Source organism: Melanotaenia boesemani, chromosome 20 (assembly GCF_017639745.1).
Source record: "Melanotaenia boesemani isolate fMelBoe1 chromosome 20, fMelBoe1.pri, whole genome shotgun sequence".
In the NCBI taxonomy this organism is placed as follows: Eukaryota; Metazoa; Chordata; class Actinopteri; order Atheriniformes; family Melanotaeniidae; genus Melanotaenia; species Melanotaenia boesemani.
The window spans coordinates 22,689,446-22,709,308 of NC_055701.1; the positions used below are offsets into that span (position 1 = coordinate 22,689,446).

The following is a 19,863-nucleotide window of genomic DNA, read 5'->3' on the forward strand; positions in this document are numbered from 1 at the left end:
GTCCATATGAATGTCGGTATTTTGCTAAATTTAAGTTTTTCCGCCCAACCTTTTTACTAAAAGTGAGAAAATAATCTGTCTACACACCAATGATTGAAACTCTGTCAGGAGCAAAAAGGCAGGGATCTAGCCCTGCCTCTGAAGACATGCTGGCCAAGAAGGAGCCTGATGAAAAAAAATAATAATTAAATAAAATAATAAAATAAGACAGTTTCCAGGAAATCCAAAGGATGAAATGAATGCTGATAAGTCACTACAATACGTGTTTAACCGACATCACACCCTCACTTGCAAAAAGATTAACAGAAAAAACTATTATAGGTACAGTTGTACTTCATCTGAGTCTTTAGTCGTGCAAGAGATGCACTCGAGTAATGTGCAGTTAATATACAATATAATACACTAAACTAATGTGTGGCATCACAGTCGACTATATGCAGATTTCTGAGTAGTCAGAGGTGCTGAATTGATGGTTCATTTGCAGATTTCTGTGCTATGCATGTGCATTATCCAAGGGTAGCTATTCTGACAATGTATGCCAAAGCAGCAGAGCACCTATTGGTAAGATATTTTTCATGTTTATTCCATGTAAAAATATGAAAATATGTTGAATATGTGTTGTATTTATTTATGGTTTGACATTAATAAAAGGGAGGTGAGATCATTTTGCTTTGTTACTTGATTTAAATGGAGGGAGAAAATCTTCAATGCATCATCATGCAGTCAAAACCAACATGAATTGTAATCAGATCTAATCATTAGATACGTAAGATGGCACACCCCTAATAATTATCATCATAATAAAACACAGTACAAAGATTTTTGTCAAATAAAACATTTTTTATTATTAACAAACTGATGGCAGAACTGAGACATTTTAATGTAAACTCTTTTGTTTGTAAACAATATAAAATAACATCAACAATGTACCAAAATAATAAAAAACTAGAAATAATAGAAATGGTTCCCTTTTATTACACAACTGTTTAAGAAATGAAGTTAGTAGTGCTAATTAGATAAAACAAAAGCAAAGTCTACTATTGGTTGACTTAATCAGCTCATGAAAAGAATTGATGAGCTCATCGTGTTGGTATCAGTTAATACAGATACTAGCCTTGGTATTGATACTATTGATATTTTGATCGTTCTGCCCAGCTCTAATGGTGACGTGTTGTGGTGCTACACAGCACAGGATTCTGTAAGAGGTCAAAGACACACTGTCATCAGAGCACAAATATTAGAATCAGAGAAGAAACACCTAAAATGAATCATGTTAAGATCAAACTCGGCCTCGGCTACAGGGGTTGGGTTCGAGTCGTGTCTTTTTCTGTGGAGTTTGCATGTTCTCCATGTGTATGCTTGGGGTTTTCTCCAGGTATCCTGGTTTCTTCCCACATTCCAAAGATATGATTGTTAGGTTAACTGGTGTCTCCAGGTGTAGCTGGTTGTTGCCTGGTAGCTGCTGGGATAGACTCCAGCCCCCCACAATCCTTCATTGGTACAATCGGGTATAGAAAATGGACAGATGGATGTTTCATGTATTTTATGTCCAGTAATTTAGAAACTTTTATTAATGGACTGAAAATATATTAACTCTTCAAAACTTTTGAATAAATAGACGGAGTCTGGAATCAAATCCCCACAGTGATGTGTGAGACAAGAGAAAAGCAGATTAGGGTTAACATCCAAAAAAGATTAGATTTTAATTAAGTGTTAACAGCAAGCCAGCAAATCTCAGAAACACAGCAGTAAAAGATCTGGAGATTTCATAACTTTTTTTCTACTGCATGAATGCATAAAAACAGATCACACGGCTTATCAGCTGGTGACCACAGTCAAATACCTGGACCTGCATATGTCCAATAACCTGACATGGGCCACAAACACAGAACTCGGTACAGCAATGGAAACTATTCAAAAAGACAATCAGAAAAAACAATAATGAAAATAAGGACAAAACCGGCGTGTGGAGGGGGCAGGGGGTAAAGGGGCTGGAGCCGCTGCGTAGCCATGGGAAAGCTGTAGGGCCTGATCTAACACACTGGTGGATTACGACCTGCAGAGAGCAGTTGTCGTCAGGCTATATTTTAGAATCACCAAATAAGTTCAAGTCAGAAAATCAGTAAGTGGTTGAAACAAATTAAGTGTATGTTGTTTCATTTGTTTTGCAAGATGAAGGCATGTTTACATAAGAGCCAAATGAGGGCAGAAGCTATGATATGCTGTTTTTCTTACTTTTCTGACTTTGGCCGGCATGTGCTCGTCAGTGCATGAATGAAATTACATTGTTAGTGCCCGAGCCACGTAATGTTTGTGTGTTTACATTTCATTCATTCATTTTCTGTTATTAGTCATAATATTCTATTCCTCAGTGCAAAGATGCCCCACTAAGAGATGCACATTCAGCAAGAAAAGAAAGAGCTGCATGAGGCAGATAGTTAAAAGATGTTTAGTAAGAACCAGCAACACACACACAAAAACAAGATGGTGAATCCTAATGTAGCGTGGTCAGCCACAGACTTAGCAGGCTGTGCATGTTGCCATGGAGACGCGTAAGGCAGGGCTTTCCAAAGTCGGTCCTCGAGGGCAGCCGTCCTGCAGATTTTCCAATGTTTCCTGCTTCAACACACCTGACTCAAATGAAATAGATCCAACAGCCTATTGAGTTTTGCACAATGAATCATCAATTTGAGTCAGATGGTTCTGGAGCAGGGACTCATCAAAAACCTGCAGGATTGTGGCTCTTGAGGACCGGAGCTGGCCACCCCTGGTGTAAGGTAAGGTAATCTCTTCTCTGCTCTTTTTAGTGTCTGTAGTTTCATGTTAGAATTTGCTGTTATCTGCATGGGCCAGGAGTATCTTCATCTCTGCAATCTGCACTGTGAGTAAAGCAAACCAGAGTATCCAGGCTGCTCCATTTGTTAGTAGGAGCTTTATTAAAGTACACTTAAAACAGTTAAATTTTCGGCTCCTCTGTATAGATATTTTTTATTCTTATTCTTTCCCCCTCTTGCATCTTTGTAATTATGATGTTCATGTCATAATGAAATTTGTCTGTATCGCAGCATATAATAGAACATTGTGTTACATACATGTAATGCATTGCAGATGTAACAGCCGTGTCTTTACCAGATTCCTGCCACACACACAATCTTTTAAATTGGGTTTGGTGTGCCCCTTTTTTACTTTGAGCACCTGCCCTTTTACATCTCTCTACATAAGCCTGAGACAAACAACATTATTACATTTTACAGAAGCTAATAAGTGACGTGTGCATGTTGTCACTATCTGTAAAATGATGTGAACGGCACCATGATCATAGAAAGTAGTAAATATTCAACTAATCTGATGATAAAGTCTCCAGGTCTAGAGCTCCCTCTACAGATGATTAAAAATGATGTCTTCAGTTCACTGGGAGCAGCTGTTGGGTTTTTGTGCAGCTCTTTAAACCACCTGCATCACTGTGTTGACTCACAGAACAGAAATACACTCCGCTGTCTTCAGGCTCCAGCTTCTTTACAGTCAGAGATCCAGTCTGAGCATTTTTCTTCTCTGCTGGGAATTTCTCCTCACTGAAGCCGTTTGTATATTTATGTTGAGTATCAGCTAAAGTAAAAACTATTTCCTTCATTCCCTCCCCTGGCAGCTGTTGATACCAGTACATCTGGATGTAAGCAGCACCCTTCGTGTGGTTACAGAGTATTGTTGCATTTTCACCCTTCTTCCCCCACAGTATGGGGGTCTGGTTAACATCACTTCCATCAGTCAGACCTGTGTGGACAACAGTCAAAGTTACCATCAGTTAATATTTTGATAATTTATAGTTTCCATCTTCTAATCACTGAAATCAATCTGCTGATGTTCCAGATGTTTACCTTTCATCCAGAGTACAAACACCAACAAGCTGAGGAGACCATGTCTGATAGCAGTCATGTTCTAAAACTGATTAAAAGCTCAGTTATCTATCAGTGTAGTTCCACAGAGATGAAGAGATGCAGGAAGGTGTGTCAGTGTGGGGTGTGACGTTCTCTGATCATGTGGACCAATCAGAAGGTCACATTTGTTACATGTGATGATGAACTGAACACAGCTGTAAAACTAGAGGATCATTTTTTTATGTGAAATATGTCAAAAGAAATTAAAGAGAAGAATCAAACAAAATTTGACAGATTTTTTTCCCACAAAAATCTGAACTGTTTACTTTAATCCAAACAATTAAAAACATGCTTGATTCCAAGCATGGGTGAGGACCCAAACGCAGGCAGATGAGGCAGAACGGTGCAGTTAACAGGTTTATTTCCAAACCTTAGGAACCAGGGAAAACCAGCTATTACAGGGATGAACCATGAGGATACGACAGGAACAACTGAAAACCATGGGGTACATATACACAGAGGGAGTATGAATGAGTAATCAGACCAGGTGAACTACTGAGCCAGAAACAGAAACCACAGAGCACAAGAGGGAAAACAGGACAAAACATGATAAAACCAGAACTATAAACCAAAAATCAAGACAAAATTAAAACATAACAAAGCCTGATCATGACAGGACATAAAACATGAAAACCACACAAACTATAAACCAAGATCATAACAGAACTAAACATGACAAACCAAAACCAAACCAAGACAGTATTATACAGCTGCAGAGGTGTGTGTGGTGTGAGTTTAATACTTGCTTTGATTCTTTGATGCAGTGGTCCTGCCTCCCTGCAGGACTTCACTCATTATCTCTCATTCTCCCCTCAATTTGTTTATTAAATTTCAAAATCACAAATCAAAAGCAACATACATATACACACACATACATATAACATCAATGAAATATAAATAAATAATATATGTGTGAACTATTTCCCAACAAAAACTAAGACAACAACAGCAAATATATATAATGTAATTAAATAAATAAATAAAATTACAAATTTAAATTAAAATGAAAACACAGTAAATAGTTCTTGCTGCTGGCTGCAAGTGAGACAGTCCCAGGTCTAATAGTAACTAAGAAGGATAATGAGACTATTACTCAGGATTTTCTGGGAAGACTAGCTTCCCAACATGTTCAAAAAAAGGGCCCCATATCCTTGAAAATTTCTCCTAGGAGCCCTTCAACAAGTATCTAATTTTTTCTAATTTGGCAAAATAAAGGACATCTTTTACCCAGTGAAAATGTGATGGTGGTGTAGCCGATTTCCATTTTAAAAGTATCAGCTGTCGCGCTAATAAGCTAACAAAGGCTATGAATGACCTCTCCTCTAAAGAAAATGATGCAGTTGCAGAAATTACACCAAACAATGCTGTGACTGCATTAGGTTCCATTCTCTTCCTTGTGACTTCACTCAAAGTGTCAAAAATCCTCTGCCAGTAAGAAGACAGAACAGAGCATGACCAAAACATATGAATATGTGAAGCTGCAGCTAGATCCCACCGATCACAAGTCGAATCAACATCCTTGTATATTTTTGAAAGCTTGACCTTTGCTAAATGTGTTCGGTGCAAAATTTCGCACTGAATCAAGCTATGTTTTGCACAAACTGAAGAATGGTGCACCTTGTTCAGAATATTTCCAAACATGTCATCATCAACCACTACTCCCAGATCATCTTCCCTGAGTGCTTTAATGGAGGCCAAAGAGGCCATTCGTAATGAATGGATCTGAGAGTAGATAAGTGAGATTACACCTTTAAATGTAGATGTCGGTTTCAGGAATGTATCTACAGGGCAGTTCTGTAACAGTAAAGTTCTGTAGCTGCACATAATAAATCTCATATAATATCTGATTCTGGATTAGAAACAAGGCCAACATTCGCTGGGTTTGGTGTTACAGGTGCAGGGAGCTGTGAGCTGCTAAACTAAGATGAAAGAAATTTTTCATTGGGAGGTTTTTGTACTGAGGAGCAGAGACATGAAGCACTGTGGTAACTAGCAGCACAGAAGTAAACTGTACTGCTGTTTGACACGAGTTCTTCAGTTGTTAAAGTGCAGGTCTGGCCTTCACGTGCATCCCCGTCCACCTTCACCTTCACTCCTGCTTCAGGAGTCCACTTGTCTGTAAACATGTATCCCAGTATGGGGCGCCAAGTGTAAAAATTCAGTATAAAAGTTGTAGCTGACACATTTTCATTATTTATCTCACTTTTCTCACATTTAGCACATTTTTCCTACATTTTCCTACATTTAACATAACTTTTAACCACATGTATAATGGTCAAATAGAACATCTAAATCTAAATTTTAAATCTAAATCTAAATGCTATATGTTAAATCTAAATGTTATATGTTATATCTAAATGTTAAATCTAAATCTAAATGTTTAAATCTAAATCTAAATGTTATATGTTAAATCTAAATGTTTAAATCTAAATCTAAATGTTATATGTTATATCTAAATGTTAAATCTAAATCTAAATGTTTAAATCTAAATGTTATATGTTAAATGTAAATGTTTAAATCTAAATCTAAATGTTATATTTTATATCTAAATGTTAAATCTAAATCTAAATGTTAAATCTTATATCTAAATGTTAAATGTTAAATCTAAATCTAAATGTTTAATCTAAATGTTTCGAATATATGCTAATTAACCCCGCCCCTTTTAACCTCAACCAATACGCTAGTAGGGAAACACTCGCTCGCTCGCACGCACACACACACAAACACAGGTCTTTACTGTGAATGTCTTTCTGCATTTACGAGCTGCACTTCGAAGTACACTTCCAACCAACCTCTCACACCATTAATGGTAAGATGCATATATTTATTTTTAACTTTCTAAACAACATTTTGCGGACTTTTCAGCTCTTTAGTTGATCTTTAGACCATGATGTGGAAAAGGAAAAATTTCCAACGAGACCAGCCTAAGCTAATCTGGTCTGGGTATGACAAAGACTGATGCTTCTGGAGAAAAAGGCAAGCATCTTGTTTTTATATGTTTTGACTTTGGCTCAAGTAGCCTGATGAAGCCCCATTTCGTCAAGGGATAGATGGCAGAGGAGCCTACTGAAAAAGAGAAAACAAAGATTTCTCTTAATGGACTGAGTACTTTTAAATAATACACACACAAACTTTGGACATTACAACATTTACTCAGTTAAGGATTAGGAAATGCATTCTTGGTTCACTTCACTTTTCTTTGTGACGTGACGGCAGTGATAGCGACAAATTTGCCCTGGACGTTAGCTACAGCTAAGTAGCTAGCTAACAGTAAAAGTCCGCAAAATGTTGTTTAAAAAGTTAAAAATAAATATATGCATCTTACCATTAATGGTGTGAGAGGTTGGTTGGAAGTGTATTTTGAAGTGCAGCTCGTAAATGCAGAAAGATATTCACAGTAAAGACCTGTGTTTGTGTGTGTGTGCGTGCGAGCGAGTGTTTCCCTACTAGCGTATTGGTTGAGGTTAAAAGGGGCGGGGTTAATTAGCATATATTCGAAACATTTAGATTAAACATTTAGATTTAGATTTAACATTTAACATTTAGATATAACATTTAACATTTAGATTTAGATTTAACATTTAGATATAACATATAACATTTAGATTTAGATTTAAACATTTAGATTTAACATATAACATTTAGATTTAGATTTAAACATTTAGATTTAACATTTAGATATAACATATAACATTTAGATTTAACATATAGCATTTAGATTTAGATTTAAAATTTAGATTTAGATGTTCTATTTGACCATTATACATGTGGTTAAAAGTTATGTTAAATGTAGGAAAATGTAGGAAAAATGTGCTAAATGTGAGAAAAGTGAGATAAATAGTGAAAATGTGTCAGCTACAACTTTTATACTGAATTTTTACACTTGGCGCCCCATATCCCAGGAGCTGTAGTTGTCCATTTTCTATTTGTTTGTACCAGAGGATCTGGTTGTAGCTCTGGATCCTGTGTGAACAGTTGATTGTGGCAGATTCTCCAGGGTTTTTGAGGATGTGGAGTGGAGTCTGGTCGTCTTGTTTGCTTGAAGAAGAACCTGCTAAAAACACATATGTAAAATCATTTAGAAAAGTCTTAGAAATGGAGACATGAGGAGGGAAAGACATCAGTTTAAGGAAGTCAGGTGAAGCTGGATGAGCTATCAGTACATCAGAGAGACTTAAAACAACCACTGAGGGTCAGACAAATGACCAAGATAGAAAACGCAGAGATAATCAAACACATTTTCCATCACATGAAGCAAAATAGCATAATTTCCTTCATAAAGATTTTACCTGATAGGAGAAAAAAATCAAAGATTATAAACAAAAAGAACATCATGGTGTTGAACCTATAACTTTAACCGTCTCTTTTGCTCTTTGGCAAAACTCATCTGTCAGTGAAAGAGGAAACTTTTTAGAGTGGGTGGTGTCAAACTGCACACTCCCTCTCTGAACATGAAATCATGTTAGCAGCAGCCACACACTGCTGCCTCAGTAAAGACATGCTGCCTCCTTATGAGAGGAAAAAAACAACACATACAGTAAGTGTTGAAGACCCCTACGACATTAACAAAACCTTTTTTTTTTTTTTTTTTTTTTTGCAAATCTTTAACATTTTAAAATCATTTAAAACTTTTAACAACTCCCAACAACACATCAAACATGAATCAGTGATGGTTTCCAGCTTCTTGTAATATGTTATCAGTTTTATGCTCCTTGATTTTGTGTTTAGTGTTACCATGTCTTCTGGATTACATGATCAGGGTTTAAATTAGACCTGTTTCTGTTAGTTCTGCCTCCAGTGTTTGTTTACTTCAAGTGAATTCTGCTGATCCTTCAGCCCTCCTTGTGTACCTGTTCTTGTTCTGTTCCTCTTCATCAGTCTGTGTCCTGGATTATGTTTGTATATTTATTTTATGGACTCTCAGCTCCAGGAGCAGGTCTAGAAAGGTGGGACGTGTAAATGAGAACTTAAAAAGGGTCCAAACTTTGGGAAATAATGAACTGATTATTTCAACAAAGGTAATATGAGGGGCCATCCCTTTGTCCCTGCCCTTAATCAGTCCTGTTGTGTTGTTTTAATTGTTTTTCATCTGAAATGAATTTAGTTTACGTTACATTTGAGTCCTTCACAAACCCCAAACAGGACCTTGTTGTTTCAAAAGTCTCCCTGGACCGGTTTGGCAGGAGAAAAGTAAAAGTGATGTTAGCGTTCATGCTATGCCTTTATATAAACTTGCAGTATTATGACTTAGCTTGTACAAAAAAAGATTTAACAGATATAAAAATATGTGATGAGTTATGTGAGAAGCAGAAACCGAGAAAACAACAGAGATTTTGATATATTTGTAATAAAGTGCAGTAACAGTAAAGTTCTGTAGCTGCACATAATAAATCTCATATAATATCTGATTCTGGATTAGAAACAAGGCCAACATTCGCTGGGTTTGGTGATACAGGTGCAGGGAGCTGTGAGCTGCTAAACTAAGATGAAAGAAATTTTTCCTTGGAGGTTTTTGTACTGAGAAGCAGAGACATGAAGCACTGTGGTAACTAGCAGCACAGAAATAAACTCCACTGCTGCTCAGACTCAGTTCTTTTACTGTTAAAGTGCAGATCTTGTCTTTGTTTGCATCTCCATCTATCTTCACATTCATTCCAGACTCTGGATTTCCATGCATTGCATTCATGTAACCCAGGAACTCCATCTGGCTGTTTGACTGTTTGTACCAGAGGATATTATAATAGTTGTCAATGGTGTGTGAACAGTTGATGATGGCTGTTCCTCCAGGGCTGCAGTGCAGATCAGCTGGAGTCTGATGGACTTGGTCACTAAGAGAAGATCCTGTAAATAAAATATAAAGAAACTGCATAAATTAAAGCACAACGTAGAGTCCACGTACAGCTGAAAAATCAGAGCTTAAAAGTTCATATCATTACCTGACAGCAGAAAACTGTTCAAATAAATGCTCAGAGATAGAAGAATCATACTATCTTAACTGTTTTGTTAACGGTAGAAAAATATTCTCAGTGTATCAGAAGATGTTCTGATGATATGAAAACTGCTCACTGAGTAAACTTTAGTTTTATAACATTATTATGTGGGAGGAGTTTAAGATAATCCTCAGAGAAGATGTATAAAGATTTACTGCCACCTTGTGAAAGGAAGTCATACAAGTTTAAGCAGCTGTGTGATGTTAGAATAAGATGGAAACAGTGATGAGGAGGAACCTATGGAAAAGAAATATATAAAACCAGTGATGATGAGTCGGAATACAACTGAGAAGCAAAAGCTTAGGTCTTTTTTCTTAATCAGTATTTCATGAAAAAACAAATATTTTCTTTGATTCTTGGGTTTTAGGAATCTGAGAAGACATGGAGTTTATTTAACCGAAACAAACATCATCTGCCAGCTGATGCAGCAAAGAATAAACAGCATCATTTTGTGTTCAGGCCACTTTGCTTCTAGTCTTGTTTTCATGACTGAATGTGCAGAAATCCGAAGTGGGAGGGGTCACTGTGACCCCACCTCTTTTTCAACCACGAAAACGGTCACATCAGCTTTAACTGCATGGTTTTAGTTTTACAGTAATTAGGGCTGGATAAAACGGCAAATTCTAGTATCAACCCAATACCGAGTAAATCCTGGGCAGGTATCGCTGATATGGATGTGATATATGACACTTTTTGCTTCAAATTTCACAATCATTTAATGAGTTTGCCTTTAATTATGGATTATGATTATTAGGGGTGGGCCAATTTGCAATTTATTCTATTTTAATTAATGCAGCCAATTCAATTATGATTCGTAAATGTTTAAAACTGATTATTTTCCATATTAATTAAATGACAGGAACACAGCTGCAAAGTGTGGCAGGAAAATCAAAGCCATGCGTGCCGCCCGGACTTCATCTGAGTCTTTAGTCATGCAAGAGATGCACTCGAGTAATGTGCACTTAATATACAATATGATACACTAAACTAACGTGTGGCATCACAGTCGACTATATGCAGATTTCTGAGTAGTCAGAGGTGCTGAATTGATGGGTCATTTGCATATTTCTGTGCTACGCATGTGCATTAGCCAAGGGTAGCTATTCTGACAATGTATGCCAAAGCAGCAGAGCCCCTATTGGTAAGATATTTTTCATGTTTATTCCATGAAAAAATATGAACATAATAATGAAAATATGTTGAATAGGTGTTGTGTTTATTTATGGTTTGACATAAATAAAAGGGAGGTGAGATAACTTTGTTTTTTACTTGATTTAAATGGAGTGAGAAAAACTCTGAATGGGGAGAAAAAGATGAATTGAAAATCTTCAATGCATCATCATGCAATCAAAACCAACATGAATTGTAATCAGATCTAATCATGAGGTACGTAAGATGGCACACCCCTAATGATTATCATCATAATAAAACACAGTACAAATATTTTTGACAAATAAAACATTTTTTATTATTAACAAACTGATGGCAGAACTGAGACATTTTAATGTAAACTCTTTTGTTTGTGAACAATATAAAACATCAACAATGTACCAAAATAATAAAATAACTAGAAATAATAGAAATGGTTCCTTTTATTACACAACTGTAACAACTTGCATCTTTGTAATTATGATGTTCATGTCATAATGAAATCTATCTGTATCTCAGCATATAATAGAACATTGTGTTACATACATGTAATGTATTGCAAATGTAACAGCCGTGTCTTTACCAGATTCCTGCCACACACACAATCTTTTAAATTGGGTTTGGTGTGCCCCTTTTCTACTTTGAGCACCTGCCCTTTTACATCTCTACATAAGCCTGAGACAAACAACATTATTTCATATGCAGAAGCTAATAAGTGATGTGTGCATATTGTCAAGCCCCGCTCGTGAGAGCTTGACAAAAAGGAGGTGGGACAACGAGGGATGCCAATTAAAGTATAATTTATTAAGAAAAGGTGACCAAAGTAAATAAATGGAGCTTAACAGTGTAACCTATGTGTATAATCTGTAGCATCAGTAGTGTATGGGAGTGTTGGTTGTGGGGAGGTGTTGTGTGGGAAAGCTAAAGTGGATAAACTAATGAGTGCACAAACAAAGGAAAAGGAGTGCTGCAGGTGAGCAGGCTGGCGCGAGCAGAGACCACGCAGGTGTGAAAGGCCTGGTATTTAATCCCAAACGGGCCACGCCCCCGCCAGGTAGCGCAGGAGGACTGGAGCAGCAGACTGGCCACCTGAGAAGAGGAGGACAGAGACGGAGAGAGGAGGAGGCAGAACAGGAGACAGAGCTGGAAGCAAAAGTTAAAGCCCCCAGAGACGGACAAAATACAGCCTGCTCTGGGGTACCATGATCATAGAAAGTAGTAAATATTCAACTAATCTGATGATAAAGTCTCCAGGTCTAGAGCTCCCTCTACAGATGATTAAAAATGATGTCTTCAGTTCACTGGGAGCAGCTGTTGGGTTTTTGTGCAGCTCTTTAAACCACCTGCATCACTGTGTTGACTCACAGAACAGAAATACACTCCACTGTCTTCAGGCTCCAGCTTCTTTACAGTCAGAGATCCAGTCTGAGCATTTTTCTTCTCTGCTGGGAATTTCTCCTCACTGAAGCTGTTTGTATATTTATGTTGAGAATTAACTGAAGTAAAAACTATTTCCTTCATTCCCTCCCCTGGCAGCTGTTGATACCAGTACATCTGGAAGTAAGAAGCATCCTTCGTGTGGTTACAGAGTATTGCTGCATCTTCACCCTTCTTCCTCCACAGTATGGGGGTCTGGTTAACATCACTTCCATCAGTCAGACCTGTGTGGACAACAGTCAAAGTTACCATCAGTTAATATTTTGATAATTTATAGTTTCCATCTTCTAATCACTGAAATCAATCTGCTGATGTTCCAGATGTTTACCTTTCATCCAGAGTACAAACACCAACAAGCTGAGGAGACCATGTCTGATAGCAGTCATGTTCTAAAACTAATTAAAAGCTCAGTTATCTATCAGTGTAGTTCCACAGAGATGAAGAGATGCAGGAAGGTGTGTCAGTGCGGGGTGTGACGTCCTCTGATCATGTGGACCAATCAGAAGGTCACATTTGTTACATGTGATGATGAACAGAACACAGCTGTAAAACTAGAGGATCATTTTTTTATGTGAAACATGTGAAAAAAAAAAAGAAGAATCAAACAAAATGTGACTGAATTTTTTTCCACAAAAATCTGAACTGTTCACTTTAATCCAAACAATTAAAAACATGCTTGATTCCAAAAGCCAAATAATAAAAAGATTATTAAGTTTTTAATGATCTGACATTCACAACAGAAACTCCGATGATGTGAGCAGGTGTGGTATGATGATGATTGATGATGATGATGATGTCCATGTTCTGGTTCACTGCCAGACTGTGTTACAGTTGTATTATGTCATATGTAGGCAGAGGTGAGGACCCAAACGCAGGCAGATGAGGCAGAACGGTGCAGTTAACAGGTTTATTTCCAAAACTTAGGAACCAGGGAAAACCAGCTATTACAGGGATGAACCATGAGGATACGACAGGAACAACTGAAAACCATGGGGTACATATACACAGAGGGAGTATGAATGAGTAATCAGACCAGGTGAACTACTGAGCCAGAAACAGAAACCACAGAGCACAAGAGGGAAAACAGGACAAAACGTGATAAAACCAGAACTATAAACCAAAAATCAAGACAAAATTAAAACATAACAAAGCCTGATCATGACAGGACATAAAACATGAAAACCACACAAACTATAAACCAAGATCATAACAGAACTAAACATGACAAACCAAAACCAAACCAGGACAGTATTATACAGCTGCAGAGGTGTGTGTGGTGTGAGTTTAATACTTGCTTTGATTCTCTATCTTTGATGCAGTGGTCCTGCCTCCCTGCAGGACTTCACTCATTATCTCTCATTCTAATCAGGAAGTTTGATCATGACGTTAAAAACGACATGAAAATCAGATTTCATGTCGAGAAATATTTTTAAAAAACAAAACTTAACAGAGGAAAATTATTAAAATTTATTTTAAAATGTCCTAACCTTACATTTGAAATAAATAAAAAATATTAAAGGAAAAGGTCAGAATAAAATAATCTAAATTTAATTAATTTCGCTTGCTTTGTTTTCTTTGATTTTATGTTTTGTGGTTGTTTTTTTAATCTCTTGACTATTTTCAAATAGTTATTTTATTTTGTTTTTTTTGTTTTTTTTACTTATGACTTTGATCTTGCCACTGATGAACAGTTGTTCATTGTTGTTTTTTCATGCATCATTTTAACAAGTTACAACTTTATCAAAACCTTTTGAAACTCCTGAAATTTCCTAAAGCAAATTAAGCTTTTTGTCTTTTCAGGGTATCTGTAGTTCTGTGCTGACTGAAGATGCTGCATCATTATTTGGTAACTGATGGAAATTACTTTATAAAGTTCCACAGATCAGTTTCCTAGAAAGTGATGCAGTGATGTTAGAGTTCAGGTTATTCTTTTATATGAACCTACAGGAATATGAATTTTTGTTTGTTTGTTTGTTCTTAAAAAACAACAAAGATTCAACAGACATAAAAATAGGTGATGAGTTAAATCAACATTGAATCCTGTTTAATGAGAGGCAGAAACAACAAAAATACTTGAGGTTTGGATGAATGTGTGATAAGATGCTGCAGTAACAGTAAATGTTCTGTAGCTGCACAGAATAAATCTCATATAATATCTGATTCTGGATTAGAAACAAGGCCAACATTCGTTGGGTTTGGTGATACAGGTGCAGGGAGCTGTGAGCTGCTAAACTAAGATGAAAGAAATTTTTCATTGGGAGGTTTTTGTACTGAGAAGCAGAGACATGAAGCACTGTGGTAACTAGCAGCACAGAAGTAAACTCCACTGCTGCTGAGTTCAAGTTCATTAAATGTTAATGTGCAGGTTTCGCCTTTAGTTGCTCTCCCCTCTATTTTAACCTTCACTCCAGTCTCTGGGTATCCCTCATTTACATTCATGTATCCCAGGAGCTGCATCTCGTTGTCCTTTGATTGTCTGTACCAGAGGATTCTAGTGTAGTCCTGGATATTATGTAAACAGCTGATTTTGGGTTTTTCTTCAGTTTTGCAGAACATTTCAGGAGGAGTCTGCTGGACTTGGTCACCACCTGTGAAAGGATTGCACAGAGAAAAATAAACAGAAACTCACTAAAAAACTTGTGAACAAAAAAAGATTAGACCACATAAAGAATAAAATCTCTACAGAACATTTTTTTTCTCTTTTGCAAAACAACAAATAACAAAACCTTTAAAAGAAATAAAACTTTATTACCTGAAACCAGCCAAAAATGAAAGTTTAAGTAGAATAAAATGATCATGATGTCGAGGTAAATGAATGAATTTAACATCAAAATAGTTGAATATTCTCTGTATCGAAGTAAACCCTCTCATCAGAGAAACAAAACCTTTTAAGGTGGGTTGACCCGTTCTACCTCCTCTTCCTCTTCTTCCTCCAAACATTCAAACCAATCAACTTCCACCAGACGTCTACATCTGTATTTAGCTGTGCTTGTTCATCTAAGTCCATATGAATGTCGGTATTTTGCTAAATTTAAGTTTTTCCGCCCAACCTTTTTACTAAAAGTGAGAAAATAATCTGTCTACACACCAATGATTGAAACTCTGTCAGGAGCAAAAAGGCAGGGATCTAGCCCTGCCTCTGAAGACATGCTGGCCAAGAAGGAGCCTGATGAAAAAAAATAATAATTAAATAAAATAATAAAATAAGACAGTTTCCAGGAAATCCAAAGGATGAAATGAATGCTGATAAGTCGCTACAATACGTGTTTAACCGACATCACACCCTCACTTGCAAAAAGATTAACAGAAAAAACTATTATAGGTACAGTTGTACTTCATCTGAGTCTTTAGTCGTGCAAGAGATGCACTCGAGTAATGTGCAGTTAATATACAATATGATACACTAAACTAATGTGTGGCATCACAGTCGACTATATGCAGATTTCTGAGTAGTCAGAGGTGCTGAATTGATGGTTCATTTGCAGATTTCTGTGCTACGCATGTGCATTATCCAAGGGTAGCTATTCTGACAATGTATGCCAAAGCAGCAGAGCACCTATTGGTGAGATATTTTTCCTGTTTATTCCATGTAAAAATATGAAAATATGATGAATATGTGTTGTATTTATTTATGGTTTGACATTAATAAAAGGGAGGTGAGATCATTTTGCTTTGTTACTTGATTTAAATGGAGTGAGAAAATCTTCAATGCATCATCATTCAATCAAAACCAACATGAATTGTAATCAGATCTAATCATGGGGTACGTAAGATGGCACACCCCTAATAATTATCATCATAATAAAACACAGTACAAAGATTTTTGTCAAATACAACATTTTTTATTATTAACAAACTGATGGCAGAACTGAGACATTTTATTATAAACTCTTTTGTTTGTAAACAATATAAAATAACATCAACAATGTACCAAAATAATAAAAAACTAGAAATAATAGAAATGGTTCCCTTTTATTACACAACTGTTTAAGAAATGAAGTCAGTAGTGCTAATTAGATAAAACAAAAGCAAAGTCTACTATTGGTTGACTCAATCAGCTCATGAAAAGAATTGATGAGCTCATCGTGTTGGTATCAGTTAATACAGATACTAGCCTTGGTATTGATACTATTGATATTTTGATCGTTCTGCCCAGCTCTAATAGTGACGTGTTGTGGTGCCACACAGCACAGGATCCCTGTAAGAGGTCAAAGACACACTGTCATCAGAGCGCAAATATTAGAATCAGAGAAGAAGAAACACCTAAAATGAATCATGTTAAGATCAAACTCGGCCTCGGCTACAGGGGTTGGGTTCGAGTCGTGTCTTTTTCTGTGGAGTTTGCATGTTCTCCATGTGTATGCTTGGGGTTTTCTCCAGGTATCCTGGTTTCTTCCCACATTCCAAAGATATGAATGTTAGGTTAACTGGTGTCTCCAGGTGTAGCTGGTTGTTGCCTGGTAGCTGCTGGGATAGACTCCAGCCCCCCACAATCCTTCATTGGCACAATCGGGTATAGAAAATGGACAGATGGATGTTTCATGTATTTTATGTCCAGTAATTTAGAAACTTTTATTAATGGACTGAAAATATATTAACTCTTCAAAACTTTTGAATAAATAGACGGAGTCTGGAATCAAATCCCCACAGTGATGTGTGAGACAATAGAAAAGGAGATTAGGGTTAACATCCAAAAAACTTTCGATTTTAATTAAGTGTTAACAGCAAGCCAGCAAATCTCAGAAACACAGCAGTAAAAGATCTGGAGATTTCATAACTTTTTTTCCACTGCATGAATGCATAAAAACAGATCATACGGCTTATCAGCTGGTGACCACAGTCAAATACCTGGACCTGCATATGTCCAACACCCTGACATGGGCCACAAACACAGAACTCGGTACAGCAATGGAAACTATTCAAAAAGACAATCAGAAGAAACAATAATGAAAATAAGGACAAAACCGGCGTGTGGAGGGGGCGGGGGGTAAAGGGGCTGGAGCCGCTGCGTAGCCATGGGAAAGCTGTAGGGCCTGATCTAACACACTGGTGGATTACGACCTGCAGAGAGCAGTTGTCGTCAGGCTATATTTTAGAATCACCAAATAAATTCAAGTCAGAAAATCAGTAAGTGGATGAAACAAATTAAGTGTATGTTGTTTCATGTGTTTTGCAAGATGAAGGCATGTTTACATAAGAGCCAAATGAGGGCAGAAGCTATGATATGCTGTTTTTCTTACTTTTCTGACTTTGGCCTGCATGTGCTCATCAGTGCATAAATGAAATTACATTGTTAGTGCCCGAGCCACGTAATGCTTGTGTGTTTACATTTCATTCATTCATTTTCTGTTATTAGTCATAATATTCTATTCCTCAGTGCAAAGATGCCCCACTAAGAGATGCACATTCAGCAAGAAAAGAAAGAGCTGCATGAGGCAAATAGTTAAAAGATGTTTAGTAAGAACCAGCAACACACACACAAAGACAAGATGGTGAATCCTAATGTAGCGTGGTCAGCCACAAACTTAGCAGGCTGTGCATGTTGCCATGGAGACGTATAAGGCAGGGCTTTCCAAAGTCGGTCCTCGAGGGCAGCCGTCCTGCAGATTTCCCAATGTTTCCTGCTTCAACACACCTGACTCAAATGAAATAGATCCAACAGCCTATTGAGTTTTGCACAATGAATTATCAATTTGAGTCAGATGGTTCTGGAGCAGGGACACATCAAAAACCTGCAGCATTGTGGCTCTTGAGGACCAGAGCTGGCCACCCCTGGTATAAGGTAAGGTAATCTCTTCTCTGTTCTTTTTAGTGTCTGTAGTTTCATGTTAGAATTTGCTGTTATCTGCATGGGCCAGGAGTATCTTCATCTCTGCAATCTGCACTGTGAGTAAAGCAAACCAGAGTATCCAGGCTGCTCCATTTGTTAGTAGGAGCTTTATTAAAGTACACTTAAAACATTTAAATTTTCAGCTCCTCTGTATAGATATGTTTTATTGACCATCTCTATGCGTTCCCCCTCTTACATCTTTGTAATTATGATGTTCATGTCATAATGAAATCTATTTGTTTCGCAGCATATAATAGAACATTGTGTTACATACATGTAATGCATTGCAAATGTAACAGCTGTGTCTTAACCAGATTCCTGCCACACACACAATCTTTTAAATTGGGTTTGGTGTGTCCCTTTTGTACTTTGAGCACCTGCCCTTTTACATCTCTCTACATAAGCCTGAGACAAACAACATTATTACATTTTACAGAAGCTAATAAGTGATGTGTGCATGTTGTCACTATCTGTAAAATGATGTGAACGGCACCATGATCATAGAAAGTAGTAAATATTCAACTAATCTGATGATAAAGTCTCCAGGTCTAGAGCTCCCTCTACAGATGATTAAAAATGATGTCTTCAGTTCACTGGGAGCAGCTGTTGGGTTTTTGTGCAGCTCTTTAAACCACCTGCATCACTGTGTTGACTCACAGAACAGAAATACACTCCGCTGTCTTGAGGCTCCAGCTTCTTTACTGTCAGAGATCCAGTCTGAGCATTTTTCTTCTCTGCTGGGAATTTCTCCTCACTGAAGCCGTTTGTATATTTATGTTGAGAATTAACTGAAGTAAAAACTATTTCCTTCATTCCCTCCCCTGGCAGCTGTTGATACCAGTACATCTGGAAGTAAGTAGCACCCTTCGTGTGGTCACATCGTATTGCTGCATTTTCACCCTTCTTCCTCCACAGTATGGGGGTCTGGTTAACATCACTTCCATCAGTCAGACCTGTGTGGACAACGGTCAAAGTTACCATCAGTTAATATTTTCATAGTTTATCGTTTCACAGATGTTTTCATCTTCTAATCACTGAAATCAATCTGCTGATGTTCCAGATGTTTACCTTTCATCCAGAGTACAAACACCAACAAGCTGAGGAGACCATGTCTGATAGCAGTCATGTTCTAAAACTAATTAAAAGCTCAGTTATCTATCAGTGTAGTTCCACAGAGATGAAGAGATGCAGGAAGGTGTGTCAGTGCGGGGTGTGACGTTCTCTGATCATGTGGACCAATCAGAAGGTCACATTTGTTACATGTGATAATGAGCTGAACACATCTGTTAAACTAGAGGATCATTTTTTATGTGAAATATGTAATAAAATAAAATAAAGAAAAGAATCGAACAAAATGTGACTGATTTTTTTTTCCACAAAAATCTGAACTGTTCACTTTAATCCAAACAATTAAAAACATGCTTGACTCCAAAAGCCAAATAATAAAAAGATTATTAAGCTTTTAATGATCTGACATTCACAACAGAAACTCCGATGATGTGAGCAGGTGTGGTATGATGAT

At 37.1% G+C, this 19,863-nt stretch overlaps 3 gene segments (V, D, J or C); all 3 read right to left on the minus strand.

Annotated features, from left to right (window-relative positions):
- Positions 1-3,215: 3,215 nt before the first annotated feature.
- On the minus strand, positions 3,216-3,944 carry LOC121631143. The segment is given in 2 exon segments: positions 3,216-3,771; positions 3,876-3,944. Coding segments are annotated over 2 exon segments (426 nt in total).
- Positions 3,945-12,307: 8,363 nt separating this feature from the next.
- LOC121631142 lies at positions 12,308-12,973 on the minus strand. The segment is given in 2 exon segments: positions 12,308-12,735; positions 12,840-12,973. Coding segments are annotated over 2 exon segments (426 nt in total).
- Positions 12,974-18,799: 5,826 nt separating this feature from the next.
- Positions 18,800-19,576, minus strand: LOC121631141. The segment is given in 2 exon segments: positions 18,800-19,294; positions 19,410-19,576. Coding segments are annotated over 2 exon segments (426 nt in total).
- Positions 19,577-19,863: the final 287 nt, after the last annotated feature.